This window comes from Salvelinus sp. IW2-2015, linkage group LG15 (genome assembly GCF_002910315.2).
Source record: "Salvelinus sp. IW2-2015 linkage group LG15, ASM291031v2, whole genome shotgun sequence".
Taxonomy (NCBI): domain Eukaryota; kingdom Metazoa; phylum Chordata; class Actinopteri; order Salmoniformes; family Salmonidae; genus Salvelinus; species Salvelinus sp. IW2-2015.
In genome coordinates, this window is record NC_036855.1 from 20,346,551 (window position 1) to 20,372,315 (window position 25,765).

Below are 25,765 nucleotides of genomic sequence, written 5' to 3' on the forward strand. Positions count from 1 at the left end.
TGTTTATGTGCGGCACCTGGGTGATAAAAAATTATAGGATAATAATGAAATGGTGGATACCAGTGGATAGTACAGTATTTTACGTCTACTGTATACGTAGCCTAGTGTGTGTGTCCAGATAATTTGAGACTGGGTGGGCCTGAGATGATCGCAGTACAGGAAGTATTTAGGAAGAGAAAATATCCAGGAGATGATACACAGTAACCTACATATTATAATACTATCCACCATTTTAATTGTATTTTTTTTATCACCAAAGTGCCACACAGATTACTAGGCAATGCAATAGAGATTAGCGATCAGGCTATACACTACAGCTACAGTATATTGCAGTATGTACAAACACAAAGGGAATGGAGCAACTGCAGGCAATTTCCTAACTATGTTTTTTTAAAGAATGGCACAGCAGCCCAATTATTAGCTATGCCTTTGTTGGGCAGTATTCACAAACCTATATGACCTCTTGTCATTATATAATAGTCACCAAAGCCCAGCCGGGCTAACAATACAGTCAGTGGTGGTTGATGAGGAACAGTCTGAGCGGGGGTTTTGAACCTGGGACACCTGACCCAGCACTAACATATGGATGGGGATGCTATACTCTCACTATTAGTTTAGATTCTAGAAAACCCTATATTTAATTAAATTGGCCATAGCTGTACTGCTTCGTCGAATTGATAGAGGTAACTGTAAAAAATATATAATTTCGAATTTGACCTACGACGCGGACGGAAGCGGAAGTAGTAACTGAAGCGCCGCTTGTTGTTGGAGTGAGCGTGTTCGCAGAAACGAATGGCTAACGCTTTTACTAACAACAAGTACATCACATATCGCTAACTGTATATATTGATACAAAGGATTTTCGCMTACCTCTATTTCTTGATCCTAGCACATCAACATTGGCTGTGGAGCTAACGTTAGCCAACCTTAGTATAGCATCCCCATCTTAGCTGGCTGCTCTAGAAACTCGCTAGCTAATGTTCAGCTAGATAACATTAGCTAGTCATCGTTCTTCCAGTGACACTGTAAATTGTAACTTTTGAACCACAAAAGTGCTTAAACTTTCATTCAAGCAATCATGGCGGATGTTACTGCACGTAGCTTGCAGTATGAGTACAAAGCGGTAAGTATGAAATTGAACTAAGCTAACGTTACTTGGAGATGTTTTCACTCGTGCTGTATTGTTTTCTTGCGCCTAAGTAGTTTGCAGTAGTTCGGTAGTTATCTAACGCGTTACCGGTATGCTAATGTCTCTGGACACAGTATTGTAATTTCTACTGGTTACTAGCTAGGTAGTTAGCGAGAAGTTAGCCAGCTAACGTTAGTCTGTTAGCTAGCCAGTTTGTCCAATGTTGGCAAACGAATTTCTCTAAGTGTATTGTTTTTGTGCTTCAGTAAGCGTATAACTAGACAGCATGGTGAAGGCAAGTTTACATTGCTTTACCCTTCCTCTTAACTTTGTCTATTGTCCAATACTAGAACTCCAACTTGGTCTTGCAAGCAGACCGTTCGCTCATTGACCGCACAAGGCGTGATGAGCCCACAGGAGAGGTGCTGTCCCTGGTGGGGAAGTTGGTGGGAACCAAGATGGGTGACAAGTCCCAGAGGACCAAACCTTCAATGCTGGAGGAGAGACGGGCAAAGTAAGTACAAGTGCCTCTTCAGGTCTTTTTCTGGTGCATGTCTGAAACACTTCTTGACTGACTAACCCATGTATGACTATTCCCTCCACCTTTGTCTTTTGAACTGTGCAGGAGGAGGAAGAGAGATGAGGACAGGCATGACATGAACAAGATGAAGGGCTTCACCCTCCTGTCAGAGGGCATTGATGAGATGGTGGGCATCGTGTACAAGCCTAAGACCAAGGAGACCAGGGAGACCTATGAGGTCCTTCTCAGCTTCATCCAGGCTGCGCTTGGAGATCAGGTCAGAGAAATAACTGTTAAGACACTTGTGCAATTATGTGTCTGTCTCAAGGGGTCATTGGTTTGAAAAGAATGAAGAACACTATGCAGACCATATATAATGGTGGAATGAACAATGTTCTATTCAAATCAATGACTTGAATATGCCTCTGCTGTATTTCTGTATCTGCAGCCGAGAGATATCCTGTGTGGAGCGGCTGACGAGGTCCTGGCTGTGCTGAAGAATGACAAGATGAGGGACAAGGAGAGACGGCGTGAAGTGGAGCAGTTACTAGGGCCTGCAGATGACACACGCTACCACGTGTTGGTCAACCTGGGCAAGAAGATCAGTGACTACGGGGGCGACAAAGAGCTCCAGAACATGGGTAAGGAAACAAACACAATGATGAAGGAATGTTTACATTATATTCACTCAACTGGATCATGCATTAATTTCTGGCTACTATTATTCACTAAAATGAACCAATGTTTCAACACACAGATGACAACATTGACGAAACATACGGAGTGAATGTCCAGTTTGAATCTGATGAGGAGGAGGGTGATGAGGACCAGTTTGGGGAGGTGCGAGATGACGGCTCAGATGAAGAGAGRGAAGGAGAGGAAGCAGACTTGGGCTGCACTCTGACAGCCAACGTAAGACCCCTCATTCACATAACACACACGTCTGTGTTTATACTAAACTAAAATGTCTCTTTTAACCATTGCACTAATTAAACATGTATCCTGTAGCTTGGTGTGACAGGTGATGTGATGACAGCCAAGAAGAAGGAGCTGCACCCTCGTGACATCGATGCCTTCTGGCTCCAACGTCAGCTCAGCCGTTTCTATGACGATGCCATAATCTCTCAGAAGAAAGCAGATGAGGTTCTGGAGATCCTCAAGGTATGTGTTTGTGTGTCTATTTGTTTCAGTATCTCTGCCTTTGTCTATGTGGTTGCCTTGGTCTCTGACTGACTCCCTGTCTCTGTATTCCACAGACGGCCAGTGATGACCGAGAATGTGAGAACCAGCTGGTCTTACTGTTGGGATTCAACACCTTTGACTTCATCAAAATCCTTCGTCAGCATCGTCGCATGAGTGAGTACCTATCATTTCCACAACTAATGTACATTAAGTTAACATTTAGAGGGGAACTATAACAGCATGCATTGCCAAAAATGAGAGGTCACTCGTAATCAATTTCTCTGCTCCCTTACAGTCCAGTACTGTACCATGTTGGCAAGTGCTCAGAGCGAAGCAGAGAAGGAGAAGATCATAGGAAAGATGGAGACAGATCCAGACTTGTCCAAAGTTCTTTATCAGCTGCAGGAGACTGAGAAGGAGGATATTATTAGGGTAAGAAACCATCTTAATTGTTGTATTAATCACTGGATAAATCATTGTTTCTACACTGTGTACTGTAGACGTATTGGAACAGACTGAAATACATAGAAGGATAAATGATCACCTAAGCATTTAATGTTGGTTCCCTTGGTCTCAAACAACGGCTGGTGTTCATGTCTTCAGGAAGAGCGATCTCGCAGGGAGAGAGTAAGGAAGTCTCGTGTGGACAATGACTTGGAGTCTATGGACATCGACCATGGAGAGGTGAGGAGGACCATGAATAATGCACACATGACTATAGCCTGTCTATAGCCACTGTAATCCACAGACAATTTTCACATAAACTATAAACATTACACACATGTAGCAATGACATGCATTCAATATGAATACATTGATGCTAAATAAATCCTAACTTCAACCATTTACCCCCCCCTCTCTCAGTCCATGACCCCTAAACAGTTGCTGGACCTGGAGGACCTGGCCTTCACCCAGGGAAGCCACTTCATGGCCAACAAGAGGTGCCAGCTGCCCGATGGCTCCTTTCGCAAGCAGCGCAAAGGCTACGAGGAGGTGCACGTCCCTGCACTCAAACCCAAGCCCTTCACTGATGATGAGGTGTGTGTGCGCCTATGTATCTTTTTGATGTAGTCAGTACTGACGCTTCTAGCAAGTGAATGGTCTTATTTTCAAGAAATGTCACCCAAGCCTCAATTGATCATCTGTATTATTAGGTGCTGGTGACCATTGAGAAGCTGCCCAAGTATGCCCAGGCAGGTTTCGAAGGGTTCAAAACCCTAAACCGCATTCAGAGCAAGCTGTTCAAGACTGCTATGGAGACCGATGAGAACCTGCTGGTGTGTGCTCCTACGGTTAGTAAATAAACCACGGTCAACTATAATACACTGCTCTCTGCTCAGCACTCTGTCATGTTGCATATGTTCAATAGTGCCGTTGTTGAACTCGGTTTTTTGTTTTATAACTTATCCCAATGTATTTTCTTCCTCTGTCTATTCCACTGGGTGCCTCCAGGGAGCAGGTAAGACCAACGTGGCCCTCATGGCTATGCTAAGAGAGATCGGCAAGCACATCAACCTGGACGGAACCATCAACTTGGATGACTTCAAGATCATCTATGTGGCTCCTATGCGCTCACTGGTACAGGAGATGGTGGGAAGCTTTAGTAAGGTGAGACTTGTTTTTTTTATGGGGTCAGAACTCAGTGTTATATGCTGTCACGCACTTGAATTGCCAGGAGAGCTATGTTTGTATAATAAGGAATTTTGTGATTGTGTTTTGCATGTCTCCCTCCCTCCCAGCGTCTGGCCAGTTATGGCATCATAGTGTCTGAGCTGACAGGAGACCACCAGCTGTGTAAAGAGGAGATCAATGCCACCCAGGTCATCGTCTGCACCCCAGAGAAATGGGACATCATCACACGCAAAGGAGGCGAGCGCACCTACACCCAGCTAGTGCGCCTCATCATCATTGTAAGTACAGACACTCTCTCAAACTTAAATGGTCCTCTTATGGACTTTATGCAAGACCCTTTAATCAAACATCCCATTACTATTTCCCAAGCATTTACGTTATTTGACATGCTTTTTTAAAACTGTAGTTATAAACTCATTGGGTGTAAGAGCTGTATGTAACTGAGTGTATGTCTGGTGGTCAGGATGAGATCCATCTGCTGCATGATGACCGTGGGCCAGTCCTGGAGTCTCTGGTGGCCAGGACCATCCGCAACGTGGAGCTGACACAGGAGGACGTGCGTCTGCTGGGTCTCAGTGCCACCCTGCCCAACTACGAGGATGTGGCCACCTGCCTGCGGGTAGACCCCGCCAAGGGACTCTTCTACTTTGACAACAGGTCAGCCAGGGCTCAGGAAGGAGGGTCAATCTCTCCACACACTCTCATTTATCATCCTACTATAGATGAACAGGTTTTGTGAGAGGTTGGATTGAAAGCACAAATCTGACTGATAGTCTTTTCTGTCTTCCAGTTTCCGTCCAGTGCCCCTGGAACAGACATATGTGGGCATCACTGAGAAGAAGGCTATCAAGCGCTTCCAGATCATGAATGAAATTGTCTATGAGAAGATCATGGAGCATGCTGGGAAGAACCAGGTGAGGCCTGCTCAGCCTAGTGTTCTTCAACCATCATCTGACTGCATTGCCGCCAACACAAAACATGAGACCCGGAAAATCCTAATGTCTATCAGATGAGAAATATCAACAGACAGAACGTTCCACACAATCTAGTATTCCTGTGCTAACTTGTTTGTCAGGTGCTGGTGTTTGTCCACTCCAGGAAGGAGACGGGTAAGACGGCCCGGGCTATCAGGGACATGTGTCTGGAGAAAGACACCCTGGGGCTGTTCCTGAGGGAGGGGTCAGCCTCAACTGAGGTCCTCAGGACTGAGGCAGAGCAGTGCAAGGTGAGTTCATCTGACCTGGGGACTAATTTTAGCTAACAAAGCCTGTAGAATGTCCAGAATTCTACACACATCTGTCCCAAATCTGTGAATATTGTCATGGGAATTTCATAATTGTAAGATTCTTATTTGCATAAAATAGACAGGGACCAGTCTTATTAAAATTAGATAATAGTATTTATTCTCGGAGCGCGCTCCCATTGAACCACAAACAACAGTTTATATACAAAATATGACGTCATTGGTTACAGAATGAATCTCCTCCTCTCGACCAAGACAAAACAGGTTCAAAAGTTCATCCCAACTCACCAGCGCACACACATGACACACAATATAACTGGATTAACTCCTGAAGTTTCACCATAATTTATTACCACTTTAGCAGACAGCTCCAGATAATGAAAAACCTAGGGAGTCACTCGCTGCCTTATTTAAATATCCCAGGGCTAAGTTGAGTCGGTTCAACCATAGGTTAACGATCCTTTTTGCTTACTTAATAACCCACAACACATACCTCTCCAACTAAGTTGGAATGGTGTTTATTATGTTTTAATTACTCCTTGTTCATGCTACATAATCCCTTATGAATTAACATTATTAATAACAGTAAAATAACAAATCTTTACAATAATCTGATTATTGAAGCTGCAATATGTAACTTTTTGGGCGACCAAACCAAATTCACGTAGAATTGTGAGTTATAGATCTGTGATTCTCATTGAAAGCAAGTCTAAGCAGCGGTAGATCTGTTTTGTGTGTGCTATTTCTATGCTTCCCGTTAAGTTTCATTTTTACATCTTTTGGTTTTGAACACCAACTTTAAACAGCTGAACATACAATATTTTTGATTATTGAAAATATATTTCACAGCCGTTTAGATTTGTCACAAACTGAAATTAATTGAACTATTATAATTTTAGCAACCAGGAAATGGCGAAGCAATTTCTGCATATTGCCCATCAAAAAGAAAGGAACATTAGATACATTTTTTTCATCCCCCAGAACCTTGAGCTGAAGGACTTGCTGCCCTACGGTTTCGCCATCCATCATGCTGGTATGACCAGAGTGGACCGTACCTTGGTGGAAGATCTCTTTGCTGATCGCCACATCCAGGTTAGTCTCTACTAACCTCTTTCCTTTCATACAGTCAGAGCTATTGTTACAATGTCACCGGACCTGTCTCACCGAAAGGGCTCTGTCTGTTTCAGGTGCTGGTGTCCACAGCCACATTGGCCTGGGGTGTGAATCTGCCTGCACATACTGTCATCATCAAAGGCACCCAGGTGTACAGCCCAGAAAAAGGCAGATGGACAGAGCTGGGAGCCCTGGACATTCTACAGGTTAGTCTGCATTGGCTGGATTAGACTAGTGAGGTACATACACAGGGCTAGACTTCACTGTAGCAGAGTATTTTATGAGCTAAATAATGCTCAAACTCTGTTAGCTTTGTGAGTTTGAATGACACCTGTGTTCTGTGCTGTGTTCAGATGCTTGGTCGAGCGGGGCGTCCTCAGTACGACACCAAGGGAGAGGGCATTCTGATCACATCCCATGGGGAGCTGCAGTACTACCTATCTCTGCTCAACCAGCAGCTGCCCATCGAGAGCCAGATGGTGTCCAAGCTGCCAGACATGCTCAACGCTGAGATAGTGCTGGGAAACGTGCAGAATGCTAAGGTGAGCGTAAACTGGATTTACAACACCGCACACAACTCACCACTAATAACAATACAGACATGCTGTGGTTTGCTACTGAAACTACCTGTGGAGAGACTGGTCAACTAGAACCATTAGTGCTAACATTCAAACCCTTGCTGCTGTAGTGGTCTCACTCCTCCCTTGTTGTCTCCTCATCAGGACGCAGTGAACTGGCTGGGCTACACCTACCTGTACGTGCGCATGCTCCGTAATCCCACCCTGTACGGAGTCTCCCATGACGACCGCAGCTCGGACCCCCTGCTGGAGCGCCGCAGGATGGACCTGATCCACACGGCAGCCAATGTGCTGGACAAGAACAGCCTGGTCAAGTACGACAAGCGGACCGGCGCTTTCCAGGTACACACCGCTCTACACATGCACTCTGTCCAGTGGGATCAATGCAATGACACTGACCTATTGAGGCCTCTTCAAGATTCTATGGTGAAAACAAAGATTATGCTATTGATATTCATAATAGATTACTTTTCTCATCCTTCCCTGAAGGTGACGGATCTGGGTCGCATCGCCAGCCACTTTTACATCACCCATGACTCCATCCAGACGTACAACCAGCTGCTGAAGCCCACCCTCAGTGAGATCGAGCTTTTCCGTGTCTTCTCCCTCTCCTCTGAGTTCAGGAACATCACTGTCAGAGAGGTATGCAGCACTCTAGAATAGGGATGGGCACGGTTATTAAAATATCCAAATGGGCGTTACTATTCGCTTACTTGGGAGAGTATTAACTTTTGAGACAATAAATATCGGCCTACTTTAACAATGAAAAGGCTTTGACTAAAATGAAATATGATTATCTATGTGACATTGTTACATAGCCTACAAGGATAAACCATTACATTTTTTGTTGTTGTTTAACCTTTCATGAGCCTCTACCCCGGGTCCGGGATCACCCCCCACCCCCCCACACACTGATTAGCATAGCTAGCATAGCTTCACAAGTAGATAGTAGCATCTAAATATCATTAAATCACAAGTCCAAGACACCAGATGAAAGATACAGATCTTGTGAATAAACCCATCATTTCTGTTTTTTAAAATGTTTTACAGGGAAGACACAATATGTAAATCTATTAGCTAAACACGTTAGCAAAATACACAATTTCTTTGTCCACCATTTTTTCTCTCCACCAGTAGCTATCACCAATTCGGCTAAACTAAGATATTGATAGCCACTAACCAAGAAAAAAACTCATCAGATGACAGTCTGATAACATATTTATGGTATAGGATAGGTTTTGTTAGAGAAATGTGCATATTTCAGGTAGAAATCACAGTTTACAATTGCACCCACCATCACAACTCGACTAGAATTACTAAAGAGAGCAACGTGTATGACCAATTTACTCATCATAAAACATTTCATAAGAATAGACAAAGCATAGCAATGGAAAGACCCAGATCTTGTGATTCCAGACAATATTTCAGATTTTCTAAGCGTTTTACAGCGAAAACACAATAAATCGATAAGTTAGCATACCACATGCGCAAACGTTACCAGAGCATCGATTCAAGCCAAAGAGAGCTATAACGTAATCATCGCCAAAATATATWAATTTTTTCACTAACCTTCTCAGAATTCTTCCGATGACACTCCTGTAACATCATTTTACAACATACATATACAGTTTGTTCGAAAATGTGCATATTTAGCCATACAAAACCGTGGTTACACAATGAAAATAGTAGGAAATCAAGCCTCAAAATGTCGGACGTCATCTTTCAGAGATCTAGTTTAATCGAAAGCTAATCATATACTTGACTAAAAAATACAGGGTTGACAGGAATCGAAAGACAAATTAGTTCTTAATGCAATCGCTGATTTACATTTCTAAAATTATCCTTACTTTCTTATACAGCGTTCGCCAAGAGAAGCTATAACAAACAAAATGGCGTAATATGCGTTTAAAATATTTCGACAGAACAACGATTTATCATATTAAATATTTCTTACTATGAGGTGATTTTCCATCAGATTCTTGGGCAATGTATCCTTTCTTGGGTCTAATCTTCTTTTGGTCGATAGATGTCCTCTGTCCTTCGAAATATCCACTAACGATCGAACGGGACCCCGAAACGTGCCCAAAGTTTCAGAGTGCACGACAAAGAAATTCCTCAAAATCGCACTAAACGGATATAAATTGCTATAAAACAGTTCAAATTAACTACATTATGATGTTTTCAACAACTATAACGACTAAAAACATGACCGGAGAAATATCACTGGCTAAACAACCATTTGGAAGGAGGCAGGTCTGGTGTCCATCTTGCGCAAGACGCATGCAGGAAGAGGTCGGTATTTCCACGTTTTCGTGTTTTATAGTGGCTCTGATTGCGCAATCGAATCCATTCAAAGCGTGATGACGTACTGACACCCAGAGGAAGACGTAGGCAGTGTCGGTTTCTCCATAGCATCTACAGGCACCTTAAAACCGACCCCAGATCAGGGGTCAAAACTTCTGAAATCTGACTCCCTGTCAGGAAAAGTGCTGTAGAAGTAGTTCTGTACCACTCAGAGACAAAATTCCAACGGCTATAGAAACTAGAAAGTGTTTTCTATCCAATAATAACAATAATATGCATATTGTACGATCAAGAATTGAGCACGAGGCAGTTTAATTTGGAGACCAAAAAATGCTAATGCGGAACAGCACCCCCTATAGTTGCAAGAAGTTAATGACAGTTTGTATGAGTGCGCCCCATTTAAAAAGATTCACCGGCAGCCTACACTCGTTTCACACGTGTAGCTTGTTGTTGTTGTCAGTCAATCAAAGCGCTGCTGCATTGAGGCTCCATGTGTAGCAAGTGAAGAGGGAGATTTCTAATCAATACAAAATGGAATTAAAATAACAGAATTAAGTTGGCTAAATGAGAAGGAGTAGGCTAAAACAATCAGCCAAGAGGTAGGCTGCTGTTTCTTATGAGTGGAGTTGTAGACAAGGACAGGAAGCTCATGTAAAAAATACTCAATTAGTTAGCCGTGCTACGTTAGCTAGATAGATAACGGCAGCAACACGTTTTTCTATCATACCATCTGATAGTGCCTGTCTTGGCAGCTTCAAATCGTTGTAAAGAAGCTAGCTAGCTAACTTACAGTAGCCAGTTAAGTTAGCCAGGTAGCTAGCTAGAGTCTTTAACTGGCCTGTAGCCAGCTAGCTTCTTTACAACGATTTGATGCAGCCAAGACAGGCACTACCAGATGGTAAGATAGATAACCTATGGCAGCAACAAGTTTGGCTACTTTCTCTCTCTCCCACACACACCCTTCTGCTGAAACAAGCAGAGGGCAGCACACCGGCTGTCTCCATTGAAGTTTGAAAACTTTTTGTATTTTTTATTAAAACATGTATTTCAACTATCTGAATAGCCAGGGGAAAAAGGTCAAATCATTTAAAATGCCCATCCCTACTCTGGAATACTATATTTAATTACAAAAGGCCACAAATGTTACTGAATGCTTTTGGCCCAGGTCTACACCAAACCAGCAACTGTACAGTAAAATGCTACAGATACATGAATGCTCACGTGGGGTCTTATTTCAGGAAGAGAAGCTGGAACTGCAAAAGCTGCTGGAGAGAGTTCCCATTCCAGTGAAGGAGAGCATTGAGGAGCCCAGCGCCAAGGTATAATACTACTACACGTGTCAATGTTGACACTGTACACTGATCAATGATATGGAACACCACTGCAGTATGTATTGCTAGAGCCCTGTTGCTATGAGCCAGTTCTGAGGTGGGTGTTCGTATTACAGATCAACGTGCTGCTCCAGGCTTACATCTCTCAGCTCAAACTGGAGGGCTTTGCTCTGATGGCTGACATGGTCTATGTGACGCAGGTAAGGCTATTATCCATTTGTTTGTTTGATTAGAGAGATGGTTTAAGTATGTTACCAGCATCTGACTGTTAACTATATCCTTCCTCAGAGTGCTGGAAGACTGATGCGAGCCATCTTTGAGATCGTCCTGAGCAGGGGATGGGCCCAGCTCACAGACAAGACCATGAACCTTTGCAAGATGATTGACAAGAGGATGTAAGTTAACCATTGCTGTTTATTCCTAGTTTTCACTGATGAACACCTTAGTCACCAGTCCTAGTGAATTATAGTGAACAAAAATATAAACGCAACAATTTCAACGATTTTACTGAGTTACAGTACATATAATCAGTCAATTGAAATTAATTAATTAGGCCCTAATCTATGGATTTCTTATGACTGGGCAGGGGCGCAGCCATGGGTGGGCCTGGGAGGGCATAGGCCCATCCACTTGGAAGCCAGGCACACCCACTGGGGAGCCAGGCCCAGCCAATCAGAATGACTTTTTCTCCACAGAAGGGCTTTATTACAGACACAAATACTCCTCAGTTTCATCAGCTGTCTAGGTGGCTGGTCTCAGACAATCCCACAGGTGAAGAAGCCGAATGTGGAGGTCCTGGGCTGGCGTGGTTACATGTGGTGTGAGGCCGGTTAGACGTACTGCCAAATTCTCTAAAACAACATTGGAGGTGGCTTATGGTAGAGAAATTAACATTAAATMATCTGGCAACAGCTCTGGTTGACATTCCTGCAGTCAGCATGCCAATTGCACTTCCCCTCAACTTGAGACATCTGTGGCATTGTGTTGTGACATAACTGCACATTTTAGAGTGGCCTTTTATTGTCCCCATCACAAGGTTCATCTGTGTACTGATCTAGCTGTTTAATCAGCTTTTTGATATGCCACACCTGTCAGGTGGATTGATTATCTTGGCAAAGGAGAAATGCGCACTAACAGGGATTTAAACAAATATGTGCTCAGAATTTGAGAGAAATAACCTTTTTGTGCGTATGGATAATTTTGGGGATATTTTATTTTAACATGGGACACCAACACTTTACATGTTGTGTTTATATTTTTGTTCAGTGTACATGATGAGGCTGGAATGAAATGTGATGTTCCTCTGGTCTTCTCTGTCTGAATGTGTCCCTCTCCTACACAGGTGGCAGTCCATGTCTCCTCTGCGTCAGTTCAGGAAGCTCCCAGAGGAAGTCATCAAGAAGATTGAAAAGAAGAACTTCCCCTTCGAGCGCCTCTATGACCTCAACCACAATGAGATTGGTGAGTCTGCTCTGCATTGCACCCCAAATGCCCCACCTCGATCTGGACCCACTAACACTACACACTCATTGATTCATCCCCGGTTGTTGAAGTTGTCATTGAAAGTGTTTCTGTCCCTCAGGTGAGTTGATCCGCATGCCCAAGATGGGGAAGACCATCCATAAGTACGTGCACCAGTTCCCCAAACTGGACCTTGCCGTTCACCTGCAGCCCATCACCCGCTCCACACTGAAGGTGGAGCTCACCATCACACCAGACTTCCAGTGGGATGACAAGGTCAGTGGATCTGTATACTACCCTCAGGCTGTTAGTTTATAGCTGTTACATGGCTCAGATTAAATTAGGTTTTTCTTACTGTAACACACCCACACATTCATACACACCCTCTCTTTGGCCCATACAGGTGCATGGCTCGTCAGAGGCCTTCTGGATCCTGGTGGAGGATGTAGACAGTGAGGTCATCCTACACCATGAGTACTTCCTGCTTAAGGCCAAGTACGCCCAGGACGAGCACCTGGTCACCTTCTTCGTGCCCGTGTTCGAGCCCCTGCCCCCACAGTACTTCATCCGCGTTGCCTCGGACCGCTGGCTGTGTGAGTGCGACACTCCTCTGGCTAGCTCTTATTAGTAACTTAGTCGATTCAAACTGTGTAAGCAAATCTAAAGTTTTGGAGGATGTCAATTGAAAATGTTTCTCTCTCTCTCTCTGCACATATCTCTCTCAGCCTGTGAGACCCAGCTGCCGGTGTCTTTCCGCCACCTGATCCTGCCAGAGAAGTACCCCCCCCCTACTGAGCTGCTGGACTTGCAGCCTCTGCCTGTGACCGCCCTGCGTAATGCCGCCTTCGAGACCCTCTACCAGAACAAGTTTCCCTTCTTCAACCCCATCCAGACACAGGGTAAGACACACTCTGAGACTCTGAAGTGTCACCATTTGGGCTAACAGTTTCTCACTGCACCCATCTGACCTCTAAGACCAATGTGGCCCATTCAATGACTTCGATCAGGCACATACCTCTATACCTTTGTCGCTTACATTTTGAGTAAAATAACGTGTGGTATTCTCTGTTTGTCCAGTGTTCAACGCTGTGTATAACAGTGATGACAACGTGTTTGTGGGAGCCCCCACCGGCAGTGGGAAGACCATCTGTGCTGAGTTTGCCATCCTGAGGATGCTGCTGCACAATGCAGAGGGACGTTGTGTCTACATCACACCCATGGAGGCCCTGGCTGAACAGGTACAGGGTTATCAAGATGGAGTGTTTTCGACTTTAACAGAATGTTGTTTTTGTCTGACTTCTGATTATTCGCACTTATATTACCCATTCCTTCCACCCCGTTTAACATCACTCGTGTGTGTCCAGGTGTTTGTTGACTGGCACCAGAAGTTCCAAGATGCTCTGAATAAGAAGGTGGTGTTGCTGACGGGAGAGACTAGCACTGACCTGAAGCTCCTGGGGAAGGGTGACATCATTGTCAGCACCCCGGACAAATGGGACATCCTGTCGCGCCGCTGGAAGCAGAGGAAGAACGTCCAGAACGTCAGCCTCTTCATCGTGGACGAGACTCACCTCATTGGAGGAGAGAACGGGGTAAGGCCATGATCCAAACTGATGAAACCTATATATCCACATGCCTAGTGCTTTGATTAGATAACAACTATACAATGCTTTTTTGACATGTGAAGTAAAATATATTGATATTCATACTCACCGTCTTGCTTGAAGCCTGTGTTGGAGGTGATCTGCTCCAGGATGAGGTACATCTCGTCTCAGATTGAGCGTCCCATCCGCATCGTGGCCCTCAGCTCCTCCCTGTCCAACGCCAAAGACGTGGCCCACTGGCTGGGATGCAGCACCACAGCAACCTTCAACTTCCACCCCAACGTCAGGCCTGTTCCTCTGGAGCTGCACATCCAGGTCTGTACCATGACTGTAATGTCCTCTCAACCTGTTACATCATCAACCTGCCCTTATCCAAATAAAACACCAATAAGGTTTTGTCCATAAAATATATTATTATCTGGCTGGATAATATCATATCTGCTCAGTTTACCTTAATTGTAATGCCTCTCTCCTCTCTCAGGGCTTCAATGTGAGTCACACCCAGACTCGGTTGCTGTCCATGGCCAAGCCAGTGTACCACGCTATCATGAAGCACTCCCCCTCTAAACCGGCTGTGGTGTTCGTCCCGTCCCGCCGACAGACCCGCCTCACCGCCATCGACATCCTCACCTTCTGTGCTGCTGATGTGGTCCCTCAGAGGTCAGACCCATAACCTTTACACACTTTTTAATCTTTCTGAGTGGTGCAAGGAGTTAAAACTATGTATACAGTGTTGGTAGATGTTATAACATGAGGTCTCAGAGCAGTAACAGATGTACCTGTCTCCCTGTAGGTTCCTGCACTGCACTGAGAAGGACCTGGCTCCCTTCCTGGAGAAGGTGACAGACGGCACCCTGAAGGAGACGCTGGCCAATGGGGTGGGCTACCTGCACGAGGGCCTGTCCACTACAGAACGCAGGATCGTGGAGCAGCTCTTCAACTCGGGTACAACTGGCCACTCCCTTAGACCTGCTGATATAGTACATAGTTAGAGAAAGTATAGCGGATGATTGTTAAATGACATACTGTGTCTGGTCCTCTGTCTGCAGGTGCAGTCCAGGTTGTAGTGGCCTCACGCTCCCTCTGCTGGGGCACAAACATATCTGCTCACCTGGTTGTTATCATGGACACCCAGTACTACAATGGCAAAATACATGCGTAAGTAACACTGTTTGTTTATTATATATATTTTTGGTTGTTGTAATGACTACATTCCCTAGTCTATATCACTCAGACCCCCCCCTGCCTCAGTTTAAGTGTGTTAGTGACCCTGTCCTCTGTGTCCCCAGCTATGTGGACTACCCTATCTACGATGTGCTCCAGATGGTGGGTAAGGCCAACCGGCCCCTGCAGGACGATGAGGGACGCTGTGTCATCATGTGCCAGGGTTCCAAAAAGGTACGTCAGCAATATCCTCTTTTTCTCTCCATTTTCACTCAGTCACTCCATCATTCTGTAATTTTAAAACCTAATCTATTTTTCTCAAATCTAGGATTTCTTCAAGAAGTTCCTGTATGAGCCCCTGCCGGTGGAATCTCACCTGGACCACTGCATGCARGACCACTTCAATGCTGAGATCGTCACCAAGACGGTGGAGAACAAACAGGACGCAGTGGACTACCTGACCTGGACCTTCCTGTACCGCCGGATGACCCAGAACCCCAACTACTACAACTTGCAAGGTGAGACAGGCACACTTACAGCACTGGCACTGCTCTCTACTGTTGAAATTCTAGACATGTAGTATTTTTCCARACATGTAGTGTTTTTGTCTAGTAGTCTTATGTTAATGTGCTGCTCTCCATCTCTCCCTTCCAGGCATGTCTCACCGTCATCTGTCTGACCACCTGTCAGAGCTGGTGGAGAACACCCTGCATGACCTGGAGCAGTCCAAGTGCATCAGCATCGAGGATGAGATGGACGTGGCACCTCTTAACTTGGGCATGATTGCTGCCTACTACTATATCAATTACACCACTATCGGTGAGAACTACCACAACCAACATCCCATTGTCACTAAATATGGCTTTATCAGTCACATCACCTATGCTGTGAACCACCCCATAGACTAAGCAAATGTTAAAATAGAATACATACATTATACAGTATATAACTTGAGTTACTGATATTTTGTGTTTGTATCAGAGTTGTTCAGTATGTCCCTGAACGCCAAGACCAAGATCCGTGGATTGATTGAGATCATTTCCAATGCTGCTGAGTACAAGAACATCCCCATCAGACACCATGAGGACAACCTGCTCAGACAGGTAAACACACTAATGCACATCAATAATCATAATATGCACTTTTGCACTTACCCCACCCAAATAGCCATGTAGAACTGGAAGTAATGGAAAGTGTGAATTCATTGCTCACAAATACTAATCTGGAAGCATTCTATGAAATTGTCATTAATCAAGTTGTATATGTTGTGTTTTCAGCTGGCCCAGAAGGTGCCCCACAAACTGAACAACCCCAAGTTCAACGACCCCCATGTGAAGACCAACCTGCTGCTGCAGGCTCACTTGTCCAGGATGCAGTTGAGCGCTGAGCTCCAGTCAGACACAGAAGAGATCCTCAGCAAGGTGAATGAGAAATTAATAGATGCGTTGGTGCAGTCTAAGCTGTGGTAAATGGACTCTGTAGAGCAGAAAGACTCTAGTATGACCTAGTGTTGAAGAGTTCAGAAAGTAGAGGGTCAGATTTGAAGTGTGCTAGTGTTTTAAAATCTATGTGTATGGTTGTGTGTCCTGTCCAGGCTGTGCGTCTGATCCAGGCCTGTGTAGATGTGCTGTCCAGTAATGGCTGGCTGAGCCCTGCGCTGGCTGCTATGGAGCTGGCTCAGATGGTCACCCAGGCCATGTGGTCCAAGGACTCCTACCTCAAACAGCTGCCCTACTTCACCTCTGAGCACATCAAACGCTGCATGGACAAGGTAACACATCCACTACTGCCTGTTACTCTATTCATTTGTAACACTTCCGTTTTCCAGACAAGGGATCATGGCCATCTTGATTTGGTGTGGATCTTGAAGCTGATCTCTCGTATTTCTCAGGGTGTGGAGAGTATCTTTGACATCATGGAGATGGAGGATGAGGATCGTAGTGGGCTGCTGCAGCTCTCAGACACCCAGATAGCTGACGTGGCTCGCTTCTGTAACCGCTACCCTAACATTGAACTGTCCTACGAGGTGGCAGAGAAGGAGAACATCAAGAGGTGATTTAAATGAGGGTGGTAGAGGGGAATAATTGTGGGGAAATAGGTTGACTGAATATAGAGATCAGTACCACAGGAAAATGTTTGTTTGCTTCGGAGGTTGTTAATTATAAGGTCTTTGCTACTTACTACTACTGCCCAGTGAATCTATAGACCATTGAGAATGAGAGAAGCAGAGTAAGTGAAGGTGTCTGATCATATCTTTGTGTTTACAGTGGAGGTCCAGTGCTGGTTCTGGTCCAGTTGGAGAGAGAAGAAGAGGTGACTGGGCCCGTTATTGCCCCACTCTTCCCCCAGGTATGGATTATCACCACCAGTTTGTCAGAACTCCTCTAGTGATTCATTCAAAAAGCACAAACTCAACAATGACCACGTATAACCTTTGACTGTGTTGTTTCAGAAACGTGAGGAGGGCTGGTGGGTGGTGATTGGAGACCCCAAGTCCAACAGCCTGATCTCCATTAAGAGGCTGACCCTGCAGCAGAAGGCCAAGGTCTGTTTAGAACCCTAACTGGACCTTAAAGAGCCAATACATGCAAGCATCTGCATATTTTGACAGTCGCCTACATGTAGGCTAGCATGTAAATGATCTAGCATCTGAAAGCCCAAAAGTAATCTTAAAGGTGAATACCCTCTGTGTCAGCATTGCTTGGCCTCACTCTCTGTGCCCTTTTCTCCCATTGCAGGTGAAGCTGGACTTTGTTGCACCAGTGCTGGGCGTTCACAACTACACACTGTACTTCATGAGTGATGCCTACATGGGCTGTGATCAGGAGTATAAGTTCAGCGTGGATGTGAAGGAGGCAGACAGCGATGGAGACAGTGATTCAGACTAATCAGGCATCAACAGATGACAAGTCATTTCTCAATTCAAGCTGGGATCAGTAGAGGTTGTTTGTTTTACAATGAACAAAAATATAAACACAATTTCAACAATTTTACTGAGTTGCAGTTTATATGAAGAAATCAATCAATTGAAATTAATTAATTAGGCCCTAATCTATGGATTTCACATGACTGGCAATACAGATACCATCCAAAAAAATGGGCCTCAGGATCTCGTTGCGGTATTATTGTGCATTCAAATTGCCAATGTTCATTGTCCGTAGCTTATGCCTGCTCATACCATAACCCCACCGCCACCATGGGGCACTGTTTACATCAGAAAACTGCTCGCCCACACAATGTATTATGATCATGCTCTTTAATATGCCACGCCTGTCAGATAGATGGATTATCTTGGCAAAAGATAAACGCTCACGAACAGGGATGTATACAAAGCACAAAATGTGTGAGAAGTTTTTTGTGCATATGGAACATTACTGGGATCTTTTATTTCAGCTCATGAAACATGGGACCAACACTTTACATGTTGCGTTTATTTTTGTTCAGTGTAGATGAGGCATTGAGTCACGTTTATAGTCAATCTCTCTTTGGACTGTTATATTCTATTGTGCTTGAGGTAATTGTCAGACCTTTTTGTACAATTGTTTAAATGTGTTCCAGTTGAGGATAGTAATGTGTATATAGTACCTAATTACTGAAGTCTGCTTACATTTTTAGTAAACAACTCAGTGTCTCAATTTGTCTGTAACTGTTTCACAACTCTGCAATCATGGTTGGGTATTTTCTAAATAATCTGTTACTAGTCAATTGTCAAACTCAGTAACGCAATCTGATTTCCCCTTAAGTCAGAAGACAAAGGATCCATCAAACGCATTGTGTGTAATCATAGTGGCCGCTGACTCGCTCAGGTGGAACAAGCTTGCGCCTTTCAAGACTAATTTGAATGTCATTGAACAGTCTTAATGTATTTTTTTCCCCTGGCAACAACTGATTAGTAAAAATAAATTCAGTTACTCCCAACCCTGTCTGCTATTAAGAGTGATTAATGATCAGCCTGTTTTGTTTGTTGGTGAAATACCTTTGTGCTGTCATGGCTTTTCCAATAAAAATTATCCAGACTACTTTGACTGTAAATTAATATAATCTGAAGACCATCTTTATGAACAGTTAATATAAAAGCAAAGACATTTTCTATCAAAGCTTACTAGAAGAAAGTGGTTTCTGGAAACATGTATCTAGACATGTGTGTTGAATCCCTTGATATTACAAAACACCATTGGAATGTGTTAATCAAATACATAATTATGACATGTAGAACATTTAGGGCCCACATTCATTTTTGAACCACAAAACAAGTGCACGGGCAGGAATCTTATCAGTATAATGAAATCATAACCACTCTAACCTCATTAAAACAGGTTATTGCAAGAGGGATTAATAAACATTCATGACACTTTCAGTGCTGTTGGCACCCTTGACAGTACAAGGTAAATTCAGCACTGTTAAACACTGGATCTGGAAGTCCTAACTAGCCCAACATACTGTACATGTTTCTCAGACCCCAGACTGGTAGTTCCAGACTGCTATCTCCCCATTGTCACTGCAGGAGACAAGGAGCCCAGCCTCCTTGGGGTGCCATGCGATACAGTTGACATCCTGGGTGTGGGCCTTGGGTACATGGGCAGACAGGGAGAAAGCAGGCTGGTCTGGGTCAGCCGTCTCATCCTCCTTAAACACACGTACTCCGTCATCACCACATGCAGTCGCCAGGGCACCCGTCAGTGGACACCTGAGAACAACCAAAGAGTACTAACTTGGTGAATCTGGCGGCATTTTTAAATATGTAAATTCATTCAAATATAACCTACCTTCCAAAAGTTTGGGGCCACTTAGAAATGTCCTTGTTTTCCATGCAAAATGAATAGGAAATATTAGTCAAGATGTTGACAAGGTTATAAATAATGATTTTTAATTGAAATAATAATTGTGTCCTTCAAACTTTGCTTTCGTTCAAAGAATCCTCCATTTGCAGCAATTACAGCCTTGCAGACCTTCAGCATTCTAGTTGTCAATTTGTTGAGGTAATCTGAAGAAATGTCACCCCATGCTTCCTGAAGCACCTCCCACAAGTTGGATTGGCTTGATGGGCATACCATACGGTCAAGCTGGTCCCACAGCAGCTCAATAGGGTTGAGATCCGGTGACTGTGCTGGCCAATCCATTATAGACAGAATACCAGCTGACTGCTTCTTCCCTAAATAGTTCTTGCATAGTTTGGAGCTGTGCTTTGGGTCATTGTCTTGTTGTAGGAGGAAATTGGCTCCAATTAAGCACCGTCCACAGGGTATGGCATGGCGTTGCAAAATGGAGTGATAGCCTTCATTCTTCAAGATCCATTTTACCCTGTAAAAATCTCTCACTTTACCACCCCCAAAGCACTCCCAGACCATCACATAGCCTCCACCATGCTTGACAGATGGCGTCAAGTTCTGCATCTCACGAATGTTCTTTGTGATCCGAACACCTCAAACTTAGATTCGTCTGTCCATAACACTTTTTTCCAATCTTCCTCTGTCCAGTGTCTGTTCTTTTGCCCATCTTATTTTTTTCTTTTTATTGGCCAGTCTGATTRATGGCTTTTTCTTTGCAACTGCCTAGAAGGCCAGCATCCCGGAGTCGCATCTTCACTGTTTACGTTGAGACTGGTGTTTTGCGGATACTATTTAAATGAAGCTGCCAGTCGAGGACTTGTGAGGCGTCTGTTTCTCAAACTAGACACTAATGTACTTGTCCTCTTGCTCAGTTGTGCAACAGGGCCTCCCACTCTTTCTATTCTTGTTTGGGCCAGTTTGCGCTGTTCTGTGAAGGGAGTAGTACACAACGTTGTACGAGATCTTCAGTTTCTTGGCAGTTTCTTTGCAATTTCTCACATAAAATAGCCTTCATTTCTCAGAACAAGAATAGACTGACGAGTTTCAGAAGAAAGTGGTTTGTTTCTGGCCATTTTGAGCCTGTAATTGAACCCACAAATGCTGATGCTCCAGATACTCAACTAGTCTAAAGAAGGCCAGTTGTATTTCTTCTTTAAAATCAGGACAACAGTTTTCAACTGTGCTAACATAATTGAAATAGGGTTTTCTAATGATCGATTAGCTATTTAAAACGATCAACTTGGATTAGCTATCACAATGTGCCATTGGAACACAGGAGTGATGGTTGCTGATAAGGGGCCTCTGTACGCCTATGTAGATATTCTTAAAAAATATATATATCTGCCGTTTCCAGCTACAATAGTCATTTACAACATAAACAATGTCTACACTGTATTTCTGATCAATTTGATGTTATTTTAATGTCCAAAAAATGCTTTTCTTTCAAACAAACATTTCGACGTGACCCCAAACTTTTGGACGTTAGTGTATATTTCTATAAAGAGGACTCTCACCATGCAATATCATACACTGTCCGTCCATGAAACCCTGAAAGGGTACAAACACATTTCCAAGCCGCGTCGGTGCCTTCTGTAAAAAGAAATATATAAAAAATCTGTTGTTTTTCCTTACCTTCCTTTTCCCCAAACCATCTATACATCTATGGAGCATTGTGTGCATCTTTCTCACCCTGCCCACCTTCAGGCTGACATTCTTTCCAGATCTTCACAGTACAGTCATCACTGCAGGAGGCCAGTCTCTGGCCACTTGGGTCAAAGGTCAAACCCCAGACAGTGGAGGTGTGTCCTTCCAGGGTCGCCCTGCACTCCCAGTCATCATCCTCTTCTTTATAGACACACACATTGTTGTCGTAGCTACATGAGGCGAGGAGCTGCGTAGAGAACATCACTTAGCTTTAATGGGGGGAGACAGTGAATGCAGAGTACAGAATAGTGAAACGATTAGTCCAGAGAAGCCTTGCAATGGGGTGTCATGAGATTATATAACATTGCTATTAGTACAAGGAGTGAAACAGCATATGAAAAAGGCAGTACCTCCTGTGTTGGGTGCCAGACAACATGCTTGACATCCTGTGTATGAGAGTTTACCACACTCACACACTCATACTCATTCTCCTCATCCACTGAGAAGGAAAGAGATGGTGAGAGACTATTCAAAACTACATGCAGAGAAACAGTTGAATGTTAATACTTGTTTCACGTGATAGGAATGAAATTAGTTTGTATTTCTATATTGGTGCCGCACTAACCTTCCCAGATCCAGACGCTCTTGTCTCTACTACATGTGGCCAGCAAGTTACCGGATGGGGCCCAGGCCACACATTTGACCTCATTCTCATGTCCTTCCAAAACAGTCAAGCACTGAAAGAAACAGAGACAGTGTGATGCTCTCAACTACGGCCATGTCTTACCATCATCACCATAAATGCATATGCTGTTCACAGTTGCAAGTCCCCTCACCTCAAAATCATCATTCTTCTTTTTCCAGATGCAGGTTGTGGCATCAAAGCTGGCTGAGGCCAGGTAGTTCCCACATGGGGACCATGCCACCTTTCTGACTGTTCTCTGGTGTCCATCCTGGAGCACGGTCTTGCATTCCCAAGAGTCACCTACACAGATAATCAAATGGGGGTCATTTTTTCCCAGTAGTGTGCTACTGCAATTTGGGGCGGTCCGGCATGTGGGCATTCCTGCATCCCCCCGAGCATCCCATTGGTTCCTGCATGAAACACCAGCGACACCGTGTGCTAACTACACTGAACAATATAAACGCAACGTAAAAAGTGTTGGTCCCATGTTTCATGAGCTGAAATAAAAGATCCCAGAAATGTTCCATAAGCACAAAAAGTGTATTTCTCTCAAAAATGTTTACATCCCTGTTAATGATTATTTCTCCTCTGCCAAGATAATCCATCCACCTGACAGGTGTGGCATATCAAGAAGCTGTATAAACATCATGATCACTACACAGGTGCATCTTGTGCTGGGCACAAAAACAGGTCACTCTAAAATGTGCAGTTTTGTCACACAATGCCACAGATGTCTCAAGTTTGGAGAGAGCATGCGATTGGCATGCTGACTGCAGGAATGTTCACCAGAACGGTTTCCAGAGAATGTAATGTTCATGTATCTACCATAAGCCACCTCCAACATCATTTTAGAGAATTTGGCAGTACGACCAACACTTGCAAACCAAGTGTAGCCACGCAGGCCCAGGACCTCCACATACAGCTTCTTCACCCAGCTTCCCTGAGAAACTGTGTCAGTGAAGCTCATCTGCACGCTCGTCGTCCTCACCATGGTCTTGACCTGTCTGTAGTCCGGCAACATAAGCGACTTCAGTGGGCAAATGCTCATTTTAATGGCCACCGGGCAGATGGCAGACGTATAGCATCGTGTGGGCGAGTGGTTTGCTGATGTCAAAGTTGTTAACAGAGTGCCCCTTGGTGGCAGTGGGGTTATGGTATGGGAAGGTATAAGCTACGTACAACAAACACAATTGCATTTTATCGATGGCAATTTGAAAGCACAAAGATACCGTGATGAAATTGTGAGGCCCATTGTCGTGCCATTCATCCGCCGCCATCACCTCATGTTTTAACATAATAATGCACGGCTCCATGTCACAAGGATCTGTACACAATTCCTGGAAGCTGAAAATGTCCCAATTCTTCCATGGCCTGCATACTCACCAGACATGTGAGTTGAGCATGTTTGGGATGCTTTGGTTCGACAGCAACTCCGCACCGTCATTGAAGAGGAGTGGGACAACATTCCACAGGCCACTAAAAGCCTGATCAACTCTATGTGAAGGTGATGTGTAGCGCTACATGAGACAAATGGTGCTCACACAAGACACTGACTGGTTTTCTGATCCATGCCCGTGCCTTTTTTTTTAYGGTATCTGTATTCCCAGTCATGTGAAATCCATAGATTAGGGCCCAGTGAAGTTATTTCAATTGACTAATTTCTTTATATGAACTGTAACTCTGTGAAATATTTGAAATTGTTGCATGTTGCATTTATATTTTTGTTCAGTGTAGTTTGCTAGTTAGCGACACAGTGTGCACAGCAAGCTACGCCTAACAAAATTATAAACACAACATCAAATCAAAATCAAATCAAATTTTATTTGTCACATACACATGGTTAGCAGATGTTAACGCGAGTGTAGCGAAATGCTTGTGCTTCTAGTTTAGACAATGCAGTAATATCCAACMAGTAATCTAACCTAACAATTTCACAACAATTACCTTATACACACAAGTGTAAAGGAATGAATAAGAATATGTACATGAAAAAATATATGAATGAGTGATGGTATAGAACGGCATAGGCAAGATGCAGTAGATGGTATAGAGTACAGTATATACATATGAGATGAGTAATGTAGGGTATGTAAACATTATATGAAGTGGCATTGTTTAAAGTGGCTAGTGATACATTTCTTACATCAATTTTTCCATTATTAAAGTGGCTGGAGTTGAGTCAGTATGTTGGCAGCAGCCACTCAATGTTAGTGATGGGGTTTTCTAGGGTTTTGCCAGCCCTAGTTGCGCAATCGATATGCTGATAGTATTTAGGGAGCCTTGTTTTCAAAGACTTTACCGAGTTAAAGTTCATATAAGGAAATCACTCAATTGAAATAAATGAATAGGGCAGACTGGAGGTTAGTGTACTAGCTAGCTTGATAGTTAGCGACACCGTGTGCCAGCTAGATTGCTAGCACACAGTGACACTCCCATTTGCTGTGTACCGGAGTCTTCCTAAGGACTAGATGGCTAAACTAGCAGACTGTCCACTGGCGTACGGCTAGCTAGATAACGTTGTCGCCACCGAACCTACTTATGATGGTTTATCAGTGGCTGGCATCCAACATTATTGTGCATTAATGCCACCTACTGTACTGGAGGGCATTGGCTTCCCGCCTGTAACCTAACTTAAAACTAGAATATGTAACTTTTTGAGCGACCAGACCAAATTCACATTGAAAGATCTATATTTCTTTCTCATTGAAATCAAGTCTAAGAAGCGYTAGATCTGTTAAATGTGCTTAAGTTTCACTTTTGCATCTTTTACTTTAGGTTTTGTAGACCAGCTTCAAGCAGTTGAAAATACAATATATGTGGCTATGGAAAACATTTCAAAGGTTTAGATGGTACAATGACTCTACACAATGACTGCTTGTTTTGTCACAAACTGAAATTAGGCGAACAATCAGAATTGTAGCAACCAGGAAATGGCGGAGCGATTTCTGCAATGTGGATCTTTAAAAACCAATATAAATATATAGAGGTGCCTGCAGATGCAGAAATGCCCACATACAGGAACTCCCCCTTCTAATTTTTTGTTTGTTTCCGCGGGCACATGCTGCTGTCAAGGTTCATTTCACAGCGGATTTGTCATATTTACCTTCCCTTCCCCATATCCGAATGGTTCGGTCACCACCGCATGATGCCAGCAATGTGCCTTTGGGGTTCCATGCAACATACCAACAGCGGGAATCTGGATGCGCATTGAATTTCTGTAGAAGGGCCAAAGTGTCGTTCATTGCTAGCAAGCTGCTATATAGCTAGTGACTTGTTATTTGCAACTGATAATGCTGCTCCCAAAACAGCAAGTTAGTCGTAGCTATGCAAACGTCATACACACATA

The 25,765-nt window shown here is 43.9% G+C and overlaps 2 protein-coding genes across 5 annotated transcripts; one reads left to right on the forward strand and one right to left on the reverse strand.

The window, feature by feature from the left end:
- The first annotated feature begins 735 nt into the window (after positions 1–735).
- LOC111974048 (U5 small nuclear ribonucleoprotein 200 kDa helicase) lies at positions 736–19,179 on the forward strand. The gene is made up of 44 exons (XM_024001552.2): positions 736–1,123; positions 1,480–1,643; positions 1,755–1,926; positions 2,098–2,290; positions 2,407–2,561; positions 2,658–2,810; positions 2,906–3,005; positions 3,127–3,263; positions 3,435–3,515; positions 3,696–3,869; positions 3,986–4,123; positions 4,284–4,439; positions 4,571–4,741; positions 4,927–5,120; positions 5,254–5,377; positions 5,539–5,688; positions 6,688–6,798; positions 6,894–7,025; positions 7,173–7,361; positions 7,542–7,739; positions 7,887–8,039; positions 10,940–11,020; positions 11,149–11,232; positions 11,321–11,427; positions 12,375–12,493; positions 12,615–12,769; positions 12,897–13,086; positions 13,219–13,392; positions 13,571–13,731; positions 13,858–14,085; positions 14,221–14,412; positions 14,579–14,757; positions 14,891–15,042; positions 15,147–15,255; positions 15,387–15,495; positions 15,590–15,779; positions 15,916–16,080; positions 16,243–16,364; positions 16,539–16,682; positions 16,856–17,032; positions 17,153–17,313; positions 17,529–17,610; positions 17,714–17,806; positions 18,000–19,179. Exons 1-44 carry the CDS (start codon positions 1,079–1,081, stop codon positions 18,147–18,149), a joined length of 6,414 nt encoding a protein of 2,137 aa, XP_023857320.1. The 5' UTR covers positions 736–1,078; the 3' UTR covers positions 18,150–19,179.
- A 108-nt stretch (positions 19,180–19,287) lies between these two features.
- On the reverse strand, positions 19,288–25,661 carry LOC111974049 (probable cytosolic iron-sulfur protein assembly protein ciao1-B). 4 transcript variants are annotated; one of them, XM_024001556.2, is made up of 7 exons: positions 25,523–25,661; positions 22,571–22,719; positions 22,360–22,471; positions 22,145–22,233; positions 21,789–21,981; positions 21,605–21,677; positions 19,288–19,948 (listed from the first exon to the last, which is right to left on the reverse strand). In XM_024001556.2, exons 1-7 carry the CDS (start codon positions 25,659–25,661, stop codon positions 19,714–19,716), a joined length of 990 nt encoding a protein of 329 aa, XP_023857324.1. In that variant the 3' UTR covers positions 19,288–19,713. The 4 variants fall into 4 exon arrangements, with proteins under 4 accessions (XP_023857324.1, XP_023857323.1, XP_023857322.1 ...); XM_024001555.2 differs by having other exon boundaries at positions 21,605–21,680; XM_024001554.2 differs by having other exon boundaries at positions 21,780–21,981.
- Positions 25,662–25,765: the final 104 nt, after the last annotated feature.